At 38.1% G+C, this 18,232-nt stretch overlaps 2 protein-coding genes across 2 annotated transcripts in view; one reads left to right on the forward strand and one right to left on the reverse strand.

Annotated features, from left to right (window-relative positions):
- Positions 1 to 5,247: 5,247 nt before the first annotated feature.
- Lipt2 (Lipoyl(octanoyl) transferase 2) lies at positions 5,248 to 8,591 on the forward strand. The gene is made up of 3 exons (XM_028316632.1): positions 5,248 to 5,531; positions 5,749 to 5,961; positions 8,113 to 8,591. Exons 1-3 carry the CDS (start codon positions 5,375 to 5,377, stop codon positions 8,457 to 8,459), a joined length of 717 nt encoding a protein of 238 aa, XP_028172433.1. The 5' UTR covers positions 5,248 to 5,374; the 3' UTR covers positions 8,460 to 8,591.
- A 117-nt stretch (positions 8,592 to 8,708) lies between these two features.
- The window catches only part of tyn (trynity), a 64,161-nt gene continuing 54,637 nt past the window's right edge, over positions 8,709 to 18,232 (reverse strand). The window contains exons 10-17 of the mRNA XM_028316622.1: positions 12,387 to 12,515; positions 12,023 to 12,198; positions 11,813 to 11,946; positions 11,145 to 11,284; positions 10,982 to 11,063; positions 10,757 to 10,901; positions 10,192 to 10,405; positions 8,709 to 9,912 (exon numbers count right to left, since the gene is read on the reverse strand). Coding sequence (XP_028172423.1) covers positions 9,761 to 9,912; positions 10,192 to 10,405; positions 10,757 to 10,901; positions 10,982 to 11,063; positions 11,145 to 11,284; positions 11,813 to 11,946; positions 12,023 to 12,198; positions 12,387 to 12,515 — 1,172 coding nt within the window. The 3' untranslated portion in view covers positions 8,709 to 9,760. The remainder of the gene's footprint in view (positions 9,913 to 10,191; positions 10,406 to 10,756; positions 10,902 to 10,981; positions 11,064 to 11,144; positions 11,285 to 11,812; positions 11,947 to 12,022; positions 12,199 to 12,386; positions 12,516 to 18,232) is intronic.

An 18,232-nucleotide genomic window follows, 5' to 3' on the forward strand; every position in this document is an offset into this window, starting at 1 on the left:
GAGGGCCCCTTAGTCCTCCAAATTCAACAATTACAAAAGTCATGTTCAAAGATCCTGTTTTCATAGGTCAATTGGCTATTTGCACCTCAACACGTGCCGAGTAAGAGGACTCTAATGCGTAGTTAGCGATCCCTGACCCAGAGCCTGGAGCCCGAGGGCGCCCGAGGCTAAAGCGGCAACGCTTGTACCGCATTAATAAAGGTAAGTGCGCCCATGTCGGCTAATGTGTCGTTATGACCCGTCCTGAAAAACTTCGTTCATATCCCAAAAACACCCATTGACACTTAAATAACAACTCTATCACCCCGCAACAAGCCTCAAATTTCGAAACTGCCAACCCTAAAATCGCGTTTACGGGCCACCGGGAAGAGCTTGCAGTTTTAGCACTCCGCTCTTTACAATACAATATAAGCTTTATGACAACATGTTTCAGGTCGGTTTTCCTTCACACTAATCGGAATTCGATCGCGGGGAAAGTACTTTATTCATTCTGTACGTAGTCTGCGGCACTGAAAACTACGAAGTAGCGGTGAAAGTGCTGAACCTCCAAATATAAGCTGAAAGGAGTAATGAAATTGAAGGCGTTTACGTTTTGCGACACAATGGAACATTATTAGGTTTTGTTAAAGTTTGAGGATAGTTAATTCTAACATTGGTTTACTGAATACCTTTATTCAGAACTCAGAATGAAATAGTATTATTTAGTGAGGTTTGGTTGAAGGTCAGAGACAGAGTTTTGTTTTATGTAGTTGAAAGTCAGGCCAATCTTCATTTATGGAACAAAGCCTTGGACGAATAAACAACAAAGCCCATTCTAAGTAACCGCATAGCGTTCTGTGTCAGTGTCCATTCCCTTATAGCTGGTTAGTCTGGTTACTTTACTCTCTAAGAAGCTTATCGCATTAGTCTATTCTCTAAACTTCTTCTTTGGAGGGTTATAGCTTATTAAACATGAATGCCTATGTTCTAGGACACGTGTATCTGAATACGAATAAGCTCTTCATCTTATTCTAGCCTAATAATCTGTACGACGATCTGGTAAAGTTCGCGGGAAGAGCCTGGATGCGGGCAGCGCGGGACCGATCATTGTGGAAAACCTTGGGGAGACCTTTGTCCAGCAGTGGACGTCATTTGGTTGAAACGAACGAATCAGTACCAGTAAACTGGTAGATTCTGTTAAGTATCGTACTTTCTGGACTAGTGGTAGACTTTAGATTGCATATTGGTAAGCCCTAGGCTTACCTGTATAGTCTCATCGTAGGAGTAGTTGCGGCTTGCGGCCGCGGCGCTCATCTCACCGGCGCGCGCGCGCTCGCGGCGACCACATCTGAAACAATACAGCATTTTTCGCATTTAGGTACATCATAAAATACAATTACTTATGTAAGTTCCTTGTAGAACATAAAACAGCCAACGAACATTGTAGATACGCCCGCAAAAAAGTACCACAAGGAATTTGATTGGATTCAAATCAAACCATTTTAATCAGGGTAGAAAATAGGAAGATATACTTATTGTATACTAGCTTAGATAACAATTTGACACGCAAACTTTGTTCAACTCCCTGAAATTAGCGCCCCAATAAATTAACCCGTCAAACTTGATCTCTGAACTTAGTTTTTCGCTAATTCTAATGCAAACCGCATCCAGCGCCTTAAAGAAGCGAATACAAATTATTTAACAGTAGCCCGCCAGATGTCGGTCCGAAGTTGCTGAAACTTGGGCCGCCATGAATAATTAAAGGGGATACAGGCGATAACTCACTCGCTCGCCGGCACCAAATAACTTACGTTATGTAGACAAACGCCACTTTTTACGACTTAATTAGTCACATCCCGGGCCCGGGATGATCCTGTAGGATGAGTGGAATATGCATACCTTGTTGGGAAGACGAAATTAGTTGAAGAACTTTGTACGAACAACCCCTGTTAATTTAAGGGACTAGAAAAGAATAGTAGCATAATATATTGTTCCACTAATTAACTGCCCCAAACTTAGCAGTCTGAAAGTACAAAAATAAAGTACATAGGTACCACAAATAAAAACACTTCTTACAACAATATAAAACTACATAGCTACGAGAATTTTATGACTAATTAATTTCATTTCATCAGAGTCCTTAACATCTCGAAGTCAAAATTAGTTTTTAAAAAATTTAGCTAGCGGCATATTGTATAAAATAAAGTCAATGAGTTTAATTAAAAGAAAGCGCTCTTAACTGGGCCTGTGGCAAATTAATATAGGTAAGAAGTCTTGAAAATACAAAGTATTAAACACAGTGTAATTTGTGATCAAAATTATAAATGAAAGCCATAAAAACGGTCACTTACAAAGCTAAATGTAGTGAATTAAAGCTGTGCCGACTCGTTAGAGATAACCAAAACGCTACAAGCAATGCACTTGTGGGAACCACAGACATGTGCACAAACTTGTCATTATCTTAAGTGCAATTGCAAGCTTCATCTCATTGTTTGCTTTGTACGAATACCTATTAGCGTCCCCGGTAGCGAAACTGGCCTTTACGAACTAAAGGAGTGTAGAGTTAGACAGATGAAGTTCCTAGATATTTCTAAAAACAGTAATTAGAGCTTTTTTGTTTTTCTTTGCAAGGATTTGCACTACGTAGGCACTACAAAATATAACGTTAAAAGTTTTCTTGAGACACCTCTTTGTAGAATTTAAGTCTTTTTCCTTCGAAAATTAGTGATTTTGATTACTATCTAACTTAAAAAATTATATTTCCCGCCTACTGTGCTTTTACAAAAATATTTGTTACTAAAGTGTGTTTTCCAGCTCTTTGGTAGTCAACTTCATCGTACCGTAAGCCGTTTAATTTTTCACGCGATGACATTCCCCAAGGGCGATAAAGTTTTTCAGGAGATCTACGGATCTAGCGATATGTAGATAGCGCCGCATCGATCCACGGCTTGACATTCGCATCACGGAGCTGCAGGCCTACTGCGCCGTCGCCATGGCGACGCGCCCGGCCCGAGCCCGCCAAAATATCGCACGCAATATTCGGGAGAAGCATTGTCATAAAATTAACACTACATTCGTAGTAAGCAATATTCATCGAAACATTTAAAAAAATCATAATATGTAGGTACCTATTAGTTATTAGGCACTTTTGAGGGCACTTATTTACGTCATTTAATTTTGAGGTTTTATCATGGCAAAAATTAACACTATACCTACTTATTCTCAGTAAGCAATATTCTATGAAATATTTGGCAGTATTCAGCTACCAATTTCGATGAAGGCTGTATACACAAGACGAAACATCAAGCTGAATAAAATTTGGAAACCCATGTTCTAGTGTTGACTGACACATCTATAACTAAATATATTATTATTGTAATTTTCATAGTAAATCTTTTTTTGATCTCAGCATCTTTATAACCTGCCTGCTGAATTATTAAACATAAATGTAAGCAAAAATATTTAACTACATTAAAAATGTAGAGCATGTTCTTGACTGATTCCCGCTAACTCTGAGGACACGTGCATCTAGTACCTATTTCGTAACAAGTGATCCGGTCTTTGCCCTTTACAGTGCAGGGTTAAAAACCGCACAAAGGTAAACAAGTGTCAAATAGAAGCAGGAAGGCCGGCTTCCTGGCATCCTGCGGCTATTTATAGAGAGGGCTGGGGTGCGCGTACGCAATGGTGCGTTGCGTGGCGTAATCAATCACTGTTTAATTTCTACTACAGATGGGACTTTGTTTTATTTGGCTCAAATTAATTTTGAATTTAGGTATCCGACTGTTAATGGATTATGAAGAGACGTATTGATTTTTACCAGGTTCTCTTACAATAGGCACAGGATGCAGTCGCAGTCTTAACGGCTTTAACGTCCAGGTCGGTAGGTAGGTACCTACCTAATCTTGGTACAGACTAGGCAGTACGCTAACCTAAAAAAAAAGTTTCTAGAGGTCTTGTTTACAAGACTAACAAACATTTAAGACTAGTGGACATTTTTTATGGACAAGTAGTCAAACTACCCGCATTTATGCCTCTACCTTAGATCACCTGAACAAAACTGAAAAATGCTCAGCATTATAACACTAGAGTTCAATTACAGTAGTCAACAAATTACCTACCTGGATAACTAACTGGTTAATTTATCAGCAATTTAATAGGTGAGTTATGAAACAACTCTACATTTTCCATCCTTGCTGCCTGCTGTTGCTTGGTTATTAGATTACAGTAAGCTCCTGCTCACGAACCTGTCAACCCACAATCTAAGAATGTAGATAGGTAATATTATTGAGTTGTCAATCAGGCATCAGTGTAGCAAGCTCGTCTGCAATTAATCGCAGATGAGATTGCGTTGAAACAAAGAAACTTAATAAATATTGCAGACATAGAATCAAAAATATTTACCCTTCCTGTCATCGTTTGAGAGAACACCACATCTCCGACCGTACTAACACCTTGTCCAAACAAGACATAAGGGCGGTAATTGCGCGAACTGTGTCATAAGAGTTATGTTTCATCTAAACTTAACAAGGATCAGCATGACAATCAGCCCATTACTTTGCTAAAGAATCTAAACCTTTTGCAACACTTAAACCGAATGTATTAACCGAAAGCTAATTTATAAAAGCAATGCCATGTATTAAATATTTTTATGTTAGCGCATTAAAAACACACTGATGAAATTGACAGCTGGTTTACGTAACGTACGAAACACCGCCTTACGGGCAGGGAACTCCGGAAACTGAACCAACTGAATGAAATTGTGCCCTTAAAACGTTGTTGGTGGTGCCTACAAGTGCGCCAGTAGGGCAAACTGTGACATGCTATCAATGCTATCTAGTGGCGAGTAAATAAACTAGTTGCATAATTAGTGCCATCTATCATAGAGTAGTGGTACTTTTTACTATAAAAGTTTTAAGAACTTAATAATAGATGGCAGGCTAGAGATATTACTCAGATACTGCCATCTAGTGGTGAATAGATTAACTACATGCTTAACTACATATTGCAAGTGCTATCATGAAAATCTTTGTATCTAAAAGTCGCTACTAGATGGCAGTAGTGCTAGCACCTCCATAAAACTATTGAAAAAAGATCTTTTTAATAAATATCTCTTTGTAAATAACTATTTTATATGCAGTATCATTGTTTGAAAATAAATAATTTATATCATTCAATAAAATCAAATATAAAAAAATTAAACCGGCCTCTGTCAAAAACAATCTGTGGTCAAAAACGAATCAACAACTGTCAATGTCAAATTGTCACATGTTTTTGTTTTGTTTTCAAAATTTACAGAAAAAGTGCAAAAAATCAAAATAAAAATACATACCTACATGTTACTGATCATCTTTTGAAAGAAGTCTTAACTTACTAAAAATAGAACTAATTCAAAATGGTTAAGGTTTGGAAACTAGGACTGATGAGCTATGATACCGCCCAGAAAATCCAACTGGCTATAGCTCGAAAACACCTCGATGGAATGGTGAAGGGAGTACAAACCAATTACGATACTCTTCTACTTGTCGAACACAAGCCAGTCTATACCGTGGGTAAGTCTATCAAGCTTTTAAAAAATCTTGTGTCGTAAAGCCCCTTACCTGAACTTACAACTTGAGCTTTACAATAACTGTGCAAATAAGAAGTATCTCATCATTTCATGCTTGCCTAGTTCCTAAGTTTAATATTATTATGACAGTAATTTCATGTGGTTGGAGTAGATTTTCCTTATTATTACATAATATCCTAATACTATACTTCTTCTTTCAGGTATTAGAGATGATACTCCCAAAAATGAAATAGTACGCCTCCAAGAACTTGGAGCAGAGTTCAGAAAAACAAACCGGGGTGGGCTGATCACCTTCCATGGTCCCGGCCAGCTTGTAGCGTACCCTGTCATAAACTTGAAGCACTTCAAAACTAGTGTCAAGTGGTACGTCAATAGTTTGGAAGAAACGGTCATTGGGATGTGTGGTGATTTAGGTAAGACAAGATTTTAACTGTTTATTGTAAACTGTGTAATTATTTCCATATTATTGCAAGATTGACCCTACTAAGTTCTTAATACAATTTATTTATTATTTACAAATTTTATTGTCTCAGTATTAAATGCATGTCAATCAGTTGGCATCACCTGGCCACTATATTAATTACCTTTTATAGTGGAATCTCTATAAATTGAATGTTAAAGGTAATGCAAAAAAAAATTGAGTTAACGAGTTTTCGACTTAACAAGAACTTTGAGATACATTATGACTTAACTGCTGAAATTTCTACTTATATTTTTTACATATTAAAACAAATTATGATGTAAACTGTACACTGAAAAAAATCCATTATCTTCTTTTGATTTAAACAATTTGCAGATTTTTTATCAATTATTTTTTCAAGCTCAAACAATGAACCGAACACATGTTCCTCGATATCATCACATCTTTCAACATAAGTTCATAGAGTGTTGATTGCAGCTCTGGCTTCTTTATTTGTTATTGTTGGTTCAAAACTTGCTGGATCAGTATAATCAATCAGTTTCCTAACAACTTCCTTTCTGTAAGCCGATTTGAAGTTTTTTATTATTCCTTGAACTAAGGGCTGAAGATGTTGTATTGGGTGGAAGAAATTTAACTTTCACGGCTTTTAATGGCGTAATTATGTTGTGAGCTGTACAGTTGTCAATGAAAAGTAATATTTTGCGTTTCTCCTTAATCATTTTCTTGTCGACTTTAATGAGCCATCCTTTGAATATTTCAGCTGTCATCCAGGCTTTCTTGTTAGCATCATAGTCTAGTGGTAGAGATTTACAACCAGGAAAACAACGAGGCTTTTTAGCCTTTCCTATAACTAATGGTTTAAGTTTTTCAGAGCCTGTCATGTTTGTTGCTAGCAATATTGTTAATCGCTCTTTACTGTGCTTACCGCCATGACATTTTTCATTTTTAAAAATAAGTGTTTTATCAGGTAGGCACTTGAAAAAAAGGCCAGTCTCGTCGGCATTAAATACTTTTGGCTTTTGACAAAGGCTTTTGGTTCATAATCCTTCAATAAACTCTGCAACTCAATTATCCATTCATCACTTATCTCGTTATTGACACTTGCACTTTCGCCGCAAACCTTTATAAACACAAGTTTATGACGCTTCTTAAAATTCACCAACCAACCGTTGCTGGCACGAAAAGAACTGTGTCCCAGTGATTTTGAAAGTTCTTCTGCCATTTTGCGTAATATAGGCCCAGATACGCTTATGTTTTTGTCCCTACACTGTTTGAACCAAGTGAGTAAGTATTCTTCTAAATCAGGAAACTCAGCTTGTCCACGAATGGACACTTTTTGATAAATATGTATACTTTTTTACGCTATGTTTTTTTATTGTCTATTAACTTTCGATGTTCGCTTTTTTATTATTAATGTCACTTGAGGAAAAATAGACGGAATACGTGCTGAAACTGCATTTTATTGATACGACAGAATTAGAATAGTTAGTACGATTAACACAGCTAGACTCCGTCTTTTGCTGGATAAATTGCTACTTGATTCATAATTATCTTCGCAATATTTCGGCTTCATTCTTAATTATTGTAGACAAAGTGGTTGCTGGCAATCCGTATTGAGCTGCGACGTCTTTTTTTTTCATTCCACTTTTTACCGCATTGATAACATCGCTTTTTTCACGTTGAGTCAAAGTCTTTAGTTTCCGCTTTGTACTCATGTTGTTGTTGGTTAACAGCCAAAATAATACTAACAAGCTCCGCTATAAGTAATCGTGTCCTGTGTCGACAAGGAACAAACATCACGTTCACAGCTGTGTTACTTAGAAAAGTTTCATGAATGTATTCATTCATTGCACGTGTACAAGACAATAACAATAGATTGGAAGCCCCGAACCATAATATGTATCATCAATACTTTGTAGGGAAATAACATTTTGTTCGAGTTCAAAGTCTAAATAATTCGAGATACCGCGTATTTAGGTGTTTAGCGGAAGGGAATGGCAAATTTTTTCGACTTAAGTACTGAGGATTTCGAGTTATAGAGATTCCACTGTAGGTACTACATTCTCCACCTCAAATGATGATTTTAGAGGCAAAATGAACTAAGTTTATCAGTTTGTTTTTAAAATGTCTGTATTTGTTTAAGGTATCAAAGCTAAAAGGTCACCACACACTGGCGTGTGGGTAGATGATAACAAAATAGCTGCCATCGGGATCCATGCCTCCAGGTATGTCACAACACATGGCATATCTCTAAACTGTGATAATGATCTCAGCTGGTTTGACCACATTGATCCTTGTGGTATAGAAGATAAAGGTGTTACCTCTCTCACTAAAGAAACTGGTGTTTTATGCTCTATTGACAAAATGACTCCATTGTTTTTACGTAACTTTGAAAAAGTATTTGATTGTCAATCTGATGAACTAGATACAAAGATCAAAGAAGAGATACTCAACACTGTTTATAGCAAATTATTGGTATCAAATGCTTGATATGAAAATTGTAGTTTTAAAATTTAAATAATTTATTAATTTTTGATCTGTGAATTTTAATAGTTAACTATTTGTTACTGTTTATTGAAATTAGAATGTGTTATGAAATAAAAACAAAATTAATTTGTACAAGTTTATTTCATTTGTTAATCATAATGAAAAATAAATAAGTAAAAAATAAAATTAGTCTAAATAAATAAAATAGAAATCTCAAGTTGGGTTAAGAGAAACATTATATTTTTATGACTATTTAGTTGTGCACTCAGTACAATAAATAAAATTAGTCCTATATATATTTCTTCAGAACCCAACTGAAAGTTCATAAGAGTTTCTAAAGTGCTTGAGCCAAAGCAATTGCAATAAATGGTATAATATTTACAAAAATACAGTCTGAACTTTTGACAGAGGTAAAAAGCGGCATTAAGCTGTCAAACTGACTTGAAATAATGTTGGAAGAGTTCAGATATCTTACGAGTAAATTATAGCATTCGTCAAAAATTTTGTCCTTAAATTAAGCTTGTTCACTAAACTATGTAGTCAGTTTAAAATTTTAGTCGTTCGGAATAATCCCATAAAGCATATTCGTCATTTATTTTGCTTTAATATTCGCTTTTAGGGACTATTCCAAAAATATAATTCGTGGTACCACTAAAAATGCTAAACAATTGTACAAACACTGGTTGCTTAACTTATTTATCTAATAAATGCATTGTCTTACTTAATAATACAATTTCCTAGGTACCCTATTGCAGCAGTTTATAAGGGGGATAAATATCCTAGAATTCGATTAACTGCTAAATAAATGCATAATGATTATCCTGCAGGGTATTTCGTTACTTCTATGCCTACTTAATATTAATAAATGCTTTTAAATGCAATAAATTACCACTAAAGTTAATGCAAAACACGCGGTGGTCACAATAATATCATCAAAACAGATATCAAAAACGTTCCAATGCTTGACACCACGAGGATAATCTAGTTTACAATTACAAATGAGGGTTCCTAAATTAAATGGACGGATTTGACCTGTGAATAATTGATATTGTTTTTCATCAGTCATTCGTATCACAAGTTCCTCGGAGAAGAACGTCGGAACTACTCGCGAGACCAATCGTCGACGTAGCCTCTGTCCGTGTCTGACGCATTTTACGCGCGTGATTTGTGATCGTGCGTTTTTGGACACACTATTCGCGAACCTGATTGATTGAATAAGGGTGGAACTCTGTTTAAAAACAAAACACGCGCGTAAAATGGGGAATCTGAACACGGTCAAAATGATGTGTGGTTTGACGATCAGGTTACGACATGTGTTTGGGCGGCGCGAGCCACTTGCGCATGTAGTAGCAGAACACGGTGGCGATGTAGAGAAGTACCAGCAGCGCGCACGCCACGCCCAGCAGCAGCACCGACGCCTTGCTGGGGCACGGCTCTACTATTGTCACAGTTTTTTCTGTAAAAAAACCACCAATAATTAAAATATTGGTTGAATGTAACAACGAATCGCATAAAGATTACCTAACAAATCAAGAACATGATATAAACAAAACAATTATGAAGAGTCATTAACCGCATCTGAGAAAGAATATAAATAAGGAACTGGACCTATAAAGGGTTAATCAAGCTCATTATGGTCTAACAACCTTTAATTGATAGTAAACTCCTTCGAATTCATTAGTCACAGCCATAAAAGGCCTGCGCTATTACTGTTATAAATAGAGCAACTACTTACCACCGAAGTTAGCCTCTGACACCGTGCCGCCAGGCTTGTCGGACCTTAAGAAGTCTGTGCTCTGTCTTTCGTCGCCGAAGTCCAAAACGAGTATTTCTTGGGAAATGTTCATATTTTCTTCTTGTGAGTGGTTCTCGCCGGTCTCGTTGTGTGGCAAAGAACGCTTCCTTCTGCCCCAGGATTCGATCGATTCCATTGCCCACTCACACACCGCCTGGAAGCGAAGATTACCATCATAATAAAGTTATAGATTAGCCGGAACGGTTCCGCCGTGTCTAATAGTAATAGGAGCTTTATATTATGCGTCACTAACGATATTGTCCTAATGAGCAAAAACCTTGTATTGCTATGAAGTCATGTCACCGCCTTCCGCCACATAAGGGGTCATCTCAATGATGGCGTGGAAATCATAGATCTACAAGGACCGTCCAAGACAAGGACCTATAATGACACCTACGAAGCTTTTATTATACGTATGTCTGCAGCTCTATGAGTAATATGGAAGTAAATAAAATCATATTTTTCAATAATCATAAGAAAAAGAAATTAATAATATTAATATTACCGGTGAGCAAGGTCCAAGACAGTATTTGACGTTGCACTGGAAGATGACACCGTAGGATTCGGTAAATCTGAAGGCTTCATAAACGGTCTGCAATGAATTGCCGTCGGGGGTGAAGGCAGGGAAGATTGAGGGATCAACTGGACACCTGGAAACAATAACAATTCCATAAATGTATTTTTCAAAATGTATAATCGTACGCGTCGTAGCTTTTCAATAATAACTTACCCTTCATCGTCAATGATTTGTATGGTCGTCTTTGAATCCTTAGCCATTGCGACACAGCTGCGCGCGAAGATGCCATACGGGGCTGCAAATAATACAATATTATTTTTTAAATATTCCTCCAAATTACTAACATGAATATATTCGTTATTGAAAGTGATCTTACTGTCTTCGGGAATCTCGATGCGGAAGGTAAGACGATCTCCGATGCGGACCGTCTCGACCTCTCGCTGGTGGGCGTCTAAGATACGAATGCGCGGCGAAGGCGCCTCCGGTGATGCCGTAATGGAAATCATCTCAGGATCTCTGCGGTTAAAATATTACAACCCATTTTAATTATAGTCTCACATTAATATTCTGAATTGTAAGATATCAAAATAAGTCAAACGGCAACTAATGAGTTAAATTCACACGTCGTTACATTACTGACTGCACTTTGCATAATAAATTCTACTATTATGGCCGACCCGGTGCAATCGCATTACATTCATTGACAGCAATCATGATGGTTATCACGGTACTGCTCACTTCATTAAAACTACATACATACAAAGTAGATAATTGCAGTTGGTAGGCAGCGCGCATCACGATCGCCACAAGTGCCAGCTTGTGAATCTAATTGTTACGCGTTTACGATGTAAGGGAGATATTCGACGTTAAATTTTCCTTCACGTGCCGATACGGCTTCCTTTTTCTCATTATGCCGTCAAGGCATGTCTTTAGGCTTGTTACTGAATAAATTGCAGGGCGCGTTGTGTGCCTTTTAACATTCTTGCATTACATCCATTGTGTGTACAGAACTACAGACAGATACCGTTTACTTTAAACACTGACCTGATTGGTACCATTCCGAATGTAATGTTCTTGGAGCTCATGTCGTATGTGCATTTTACTTTGTAAATCTTGTCCGCCTTTGTCATGACAACACTGTGGTGCTGTAGGACGACAGTGTTAGAGTAGACTCCGGTCTGAAAAAATATTTCATTTTAGAAACGTTATCAAACAAAATGAGTTATGTAATGATTTCGTCTTCAAGGCACTTACGACGCTCTGTGTATTACAATCCTGGCCAGCCATCGTTAGATCGAGTCGGAAGAGATCGCTGTTCACGACGTCAATGTTACACGTCTCGGATCGACCCAGCGCGTAGATACGACCATTAAAAGGCCTGTTAGTGCGAACTTGCACAGCGATTCTCGTATCCTTGCAAAGTACCGACACTGAAACACAAACATAAATGTCAATAACCTTATACATAAAGTAATAGCACAAGTTGCTCGAGAGAGTAATTTCTTCGAGACGCGCCAAAGAACGATCGAGTTCATTAACACAAATCCTCCAAGGGACTAGCTCGCGAAAGTGACAGCCTGTGTCACAAGCAGGAATGTAAAACAAAAAATGTAATTACCATCGTAACAAGTGCCAGTCTTGTCACAGTTAGCGTCATTCCTCGTCAAGTTGCTGGACGTGTTAGTGTCTTGCTGGTGCTCGATGGTAACCGGTAACTCGCCGCTCGGGTTAGAGTTGCTTGGGGGCTCTAGAACAAATAGACGAATTCAACATTACTCTATCATTTAAACTTTAAGTCGAGTGAAAGTGCATAAATAATGCAGCAGAAATGCCGACTAATGAACCTGAACAAATCTATGACTGTAGGGTTCGATTCGAGTTCTTTTATACAAGCGAACCTTTGATTAGGTCCGGGTTTTAGTGCGTGTTGCGCGTGTATCATCATAATCAATACAAGATTGCAGCGATCCACGATGTCCGTCTCGGTGATTCCGACTGCATCCTACTACTGCAATTACTCTTGGTGCCTCTCGCAAAGCTTGCCGCGTCGAGCAATTCTTGATTTTCACACGCAATTGATAAGTACTCCATGGTTAGAATCATCGCCTAATGTCAGAACGAATGGCAGCTGTTAAAACCTCGTGAGGGAAGCACGTAACGCGTCGTTATTATGGTGATTTACTCCGCGTTTGTGGAAATCCTTGGGGGAGGCCTTTGTCCAGCAGTGGACGTCTTTCGGCTGAAACGACGACTCCGCGTTATAATTACCAATCATACGACAATCTACTTGCACCAGCTGTACTTAGGTTCTAGACTTATCCATCTATGTAATTGGATGATTGTCTGTAACATAACATATTCAAGTTGCACAGATAGTCAATTACTAGCTGTGCTTTCTTTTTCTAGACAAGGGCGTCAATATTTTATTAAAATTACTCGTAAATTCCATTTATTAAAAGTCCATGGCCCTTTTTTATTTTTTCTCTAGTAATTGTGTAGAATTATCCTCATCCTTTCTATAGCTTTATTATGTGGATAGAGTACCTATTGAGTGTGCTCAGGTTTTGCTGTTTCGTAATAAAAATCGCATGTAATGTATCTGAATCTAGCTATTTCGGATAACACGTTATCAGAAAGTGGTGACAAATCAATACAAAATTTTGGACAGGTAGCGGATAAATGAATCGGTTACCGGAACGATGACGGTCGGTGAACCGTCCCTAATCGATTCGTTAGCATAGCGCCAATGTCTCGACATGTTCTCCGGTCCCCGCCAATAATGAGGTGACGTAAACTGGCGATTTAGGCCGTTGACCGGCAGCAGATGGACAAAGGATTGTCACTCGCCCACGAGAACGCGACCGAAACGGCAACAGTTTAGAAAGAAATTGACCAGGATATTAGACGAGACAATTAAAGAAGTGAATAGGTAATTTTCATTTTACAACTTCACGCTAGCTCGGTTAATACACCTCTATGTTTTACACCTGGTTCGTTATTCCAATCATTTTAACTGTTTATAAATTGATAGTTTTAACTACAAGGCTGGAACCTGTAATCGACAAAACTAAAACTAAATTACAATGGTCAGTAAGAAGCAAGCCCGATATAGCTTCAATTCCAATAACTCGATTTATCGAAATGATTATTCGTTTGCATCTGTTGCCCAACAGTTACACTGTTATAGAGCCCTTAGCCGCTATTTGCGTCATTTAAATCTTACTTTGTTGAAGAGAAATCAGAATAAAACACTCGTAGTGGACCAAATTACCGTGCTGCTCCTAGGCATACACTATAGTGATTACCGCAAAACCGGTCACTTTTCACGAGCCGCATCGATTTGAACTGTCAATCAAAATTATTATAATGCCCAGCCTATTATGGTAATGACATCCTTAGCAAACTACCCTGGTGCTCCTAGACGCGCTATTTATTTTAGTACACGGATGATTTATGCGCGGGAGATGACGTTAAGTATCTGAACTTCATCAAGCTTGTTTCGCTATGAGCGAATGCAAATTAGTTTTACTATATCATAATGTTTATTGTTTAATAATGAGAGCTACTCTATCGACCATCTTGACAGAGTTGCAATTTTACGATCGAAGTTCTTTTTTTGTTTATTTATGCTAATGAGAATTTAAAATGTTTTTTGATTACGTTTAGATAGTATCTTTAAAGGCAAAATTAATGATATTGTAAAGGTTGCCTTACTTTTCATTGCCTTTTGTATGCTGTTTAAAATGGTAAATAGCTTATTACGATAATAAGCAAGGATTCATAGTAAAAAACGAAAAGCTTGACTGCGGGTAATTTAAAATCTCTAGACCTTTTAGGTTACAATAGCTCATAATAGATGGAACATACTCGTAAAAAAGTTTAAAGGAAACCCTAAAGGGAAGGGAGCTAGAAATAAAACCAAGTCATTCCGTTTGGTAGAACTTTTACACTTTCCGTGGCGGTCGGTGTCGATGACATTGCACCAAGCATATTTGCAACGCTCCGACGAATCACAAAATACGATCAATAAGTTCCCACGCTTCTTCATCAAGTAAATCCCTGCAACTTATGATGGGGAATCAGTATTTTTAGACATAAAGATTGAGATCTTTATTTCTTTTTAAGTTAGTTACAGTGGTCTACTAAAACAAGGTAAGTATCACTGAAACTTAAGAAAAATCGTAGGTAATCGAAAGTATTGTTTGCTCGTATGTTTTGTTTCATTTACATGTTTCACCTATCCATATTTATAAGTGTCTTTCACTTTGTTGGAGTCGAGATAAATATAGAAGTCGTGGTTTTCTTGTAGAGTCAGGCTCTAAAAATGGGGTTTAAACCATTCATGCTCCATTCACGGGCGGTTAGTGCGTGTGCTTTAAGAAAATGACATTATAAATCCTTTGAAACCTGAACGGGTCAGTCGGCACGCTTGGACGTCACTAGGAAAGCTGTGTAGGCGCTTAGTTACGAAGGTCGGAAGTGGCACCGCGATAACAGCGATAACGGAGCATTGGACATTCGCAGGGGTACCACCAGCTACCGGGGACTTTCCAAACACTAGTAGAAGAAAACTATCAATATTAACCTTCGTGGCTCTGAAGTGTGCTTAGACTTAGACATTGTTTAGCGACGGTTCATTTGCTTACCCTATCAATTGGCTGCTACTAATTGCAGTGCTGCTACTTAGTTGCACTATAGAATTTTATTCGAGGCCAAGTACTTAGATAAATTTCATCGTTAACGTCCTAGCACAGGTGCGTAATAATATCCCATTCATCTTTGCAAGTAGGCTTACAAAAAGCATTTTTCACTGCACAGGATGGCGATTTAATTATTCAATGGGAGCTACGTTAGAATCTTGAAGATAATTCAAACCGACCATAATAATATTACCGTCGAGGTAGAGCGCTGTTTTACATGAAAAGGGAGAAAAAAAAACGCAAATCTAATGTTGTTCCCATCGTAAAAGTACTCCTTTTAGACTAATCATCATCAACAAGAGCTTCGAGACAAAAATGGTAGTGGTGTGAAGAATCCATTTCTAATATTGCTCATGAAAAATTTCCGTAGCGTCTTTTCTTTCACGTTTCACTTAGCTTTCGCTAACACTTCAAAAATATTTAGTTCTAAAAGCATTGCCAGCCCTTGCAGCAGGGTTGTAAGCAGCTGCCGTGATACAGAGCCGCTGCCCGGCTCGTGACGGGACTAAACGAGCCTTTCTACCTATGGCGGCGTGTCTGCCGGCCACTTGAGGAATCTAGTTAGTCTTGAGATGTTTAGATTGAGCTTAAAAGCTCAATTCCCGGTGGTAATGATCGCTTGCCGCTATTTTCATTGTTATTAAAGTTTTGCATTTCTATTCTAACTAGGAAATTGCATAGAAATATAAAAGTATCTGACGGAACCAAAGATCTTCTTCCTAAATCATTTCAGTCCCAATTTTAATTAAACGCCGCGCATAACAAGTTACATAATGACGCGTACTGATTCGATTAGCAATAACCGAGGAGGGCAGTGACCCGGTTCATGTAACCCGAGTGGCAAGGCCGACCAAGGCCGTTATGCCATCACATAACCGCCTCGCTCGCTGCAGCTTATTAAAACATCGCCGAGCTAACACGATACCGACACAGTTTATTAATAGCATCTCCTTATCCAGCTAGAGGCTAGAATAACGCTTAATATACGGCTGATATACTGCTGATATCCACCCAGGTGGCTGACAGTCCAAAGACACATTGATAGAATGCGATAATCTAATTATTCAACTAGTTTTTCATGCTTTTTTGTCATCTCTCTCTTGTAAAGAACCATAGAACAGCGATATTTTTATATTGAATTTATCAATGTGAATATAAAGTAAAGAATACATTTTCATAGCACGTATTACTGTGAGAAAGTTGGTTATTGTTTTTTTTTCACACTGAATGAAAAATTTCATTACCTGTAAGAAAATAGAAAATATTTAATTAAGTATATTAGAACTCTATGTGTTTTACTGAGTGACACCGGCCAATAATAAAAAACTCAAGGGATATCACATGTATTACGTGCCTTACATGAGCTTAGGTACACTTTTAACTTCAATAAGTATCGGCTATCGCGGTCTATATCCGTCGTAATTCAATTTGCCGAGAATTAGGGCTGGGGCATGAGGAAACCGATCTCACCGGCAGCAAAAAACAGTATTCAATTTGTGTATTACCACCGTTAGAAGAGCACGCACGACCGGCGCCGCCGCGCTGACGTCGCTCACAATGACCATCGCTTTAATACTTTTTGCACCGAGATGCAGCAAATGTTATCGTGACTCAACACATTTCATCATTGTAAACATAAATAACCAAATTGCGATGACGTATTATCGATAATGTTATCTATTCAGTGTAAATAAGTATCAATTACAGCTCTGAAGTTGATAAAATCTTTCATTGCCCAGATGTGCATTGCGGCGCGACAATGCATGAAACGTGCCGCAGCCGACTTGGGAATTCCTAATTTGTTGGATGAATTGTAGCCGAATTGACACGTGCTTCAGTAAGATTAGCGTTAATATGACTGCTGAAACTGCAGTCATATTAGGAAGGAATTCCACCTTTAGCATTTGCGGTAAGATCTTCGTACGGACTCTCATTACTGATGATTTGATGATCATTAGATATCCTGTATCTAGCTGTAATTACATTTATCCATTATGGAAGAGGATGTGTAAGGGATTGGATTCGCCCCGGTAACGGTGCACGGATGGAAATATCTGAATACCTAATTCATTATGTTCGTATTGCTTCGTTGTGGATCGGGCTGATGGTAATCTTAATACCATAACAACAGGGCATCGTAATAGAGTAGCAAGGAACCAACTCGTTTATTGCGGAACCGATGATGGATACTGCCTCAGCACGGTTTCGATGTGTGCTACAGGCTGATATGAAGGACTTCAGGAATTAACTGTAATTGCTACAAATTTACGAACGTCTAAACCAATTTAACGTTTTAGATTTACGTCTGGTACATAATGAAAGCGTGTAATGATGATAGCCAATAAGAGCAAACAACAAGAATCGCATCTCTCATTTGTACGAATCTTATTTGTTTTGTCTTCTCATTTTACAATGAACCTAAGAATTGCGTCACGATCTTTGTTTCTGTTCAGCATTATTCAATGTCTAGGCGGGCAATATTATTTCCAAGTCGCGAATCGATTTTATCGGTGCGATCGTGGTTCGTAGCAAGCGTTAGCGATCGGTGACTCTTCGATTAAGGTACATTGGACCCCTCTAACCCTGACCTCTCGTTGAACGCAACGTGAGATATGAACTCGCATATTTCAACGTCTTCTTACAACATGATTATAACTGTGCCTCTGAGATTTTCCTTGCCACGATTGTCAACTGTTTCCCTAAGTACTTTCTTGGAAGTTGGAATTAATTACACGTAATATCCACTTCAGACAGCTATTCCGTG

Source organism: Ostrinia furnacalis, unplaced genomic scaffold (genome assembly GCF_004193835.3).
Source record: "Ostrinia furnacalis isolate ACB-3 unplaced genomic scaffold, ASM419383v2 OfSCF5816, whole genome shotgun sequence".
NCBI classification, from domain to species: Eukaryota; Metazoa; Arthropoda; class Insecta; order Lepidoptera; family Crambidae; genus Ostrinia; species Ostrinia furnacalis.

What these genes read in the sequence shown, in the direction of transcription:
- Lipt2 (XM_028316632.1), top strand. Translation starts at nt 5,375, where the DNA reads ATGGTTAAGGTTTGGAAACTAGGACTGATGAGCTATGATACCGCCCAG. An exon ending in CAAGCCAGTCTATACCGTGG is followed by an intron (nt 5,532 to 5,748) that starts GTAAGTCTATCA and finishes TTCTTCTTTCAG; the next exon opens with GTATTAGAGATGATACTCCC. An exon ending in TGGGATGTGTGGTGATTTAG is followed by an intron (nt 5,962 to 8,112) that starts GTAAGACAAGAT and finishes TATTTGTTTAAG; the next exon opens with GTATCAAAGCTAAAAGGTCA.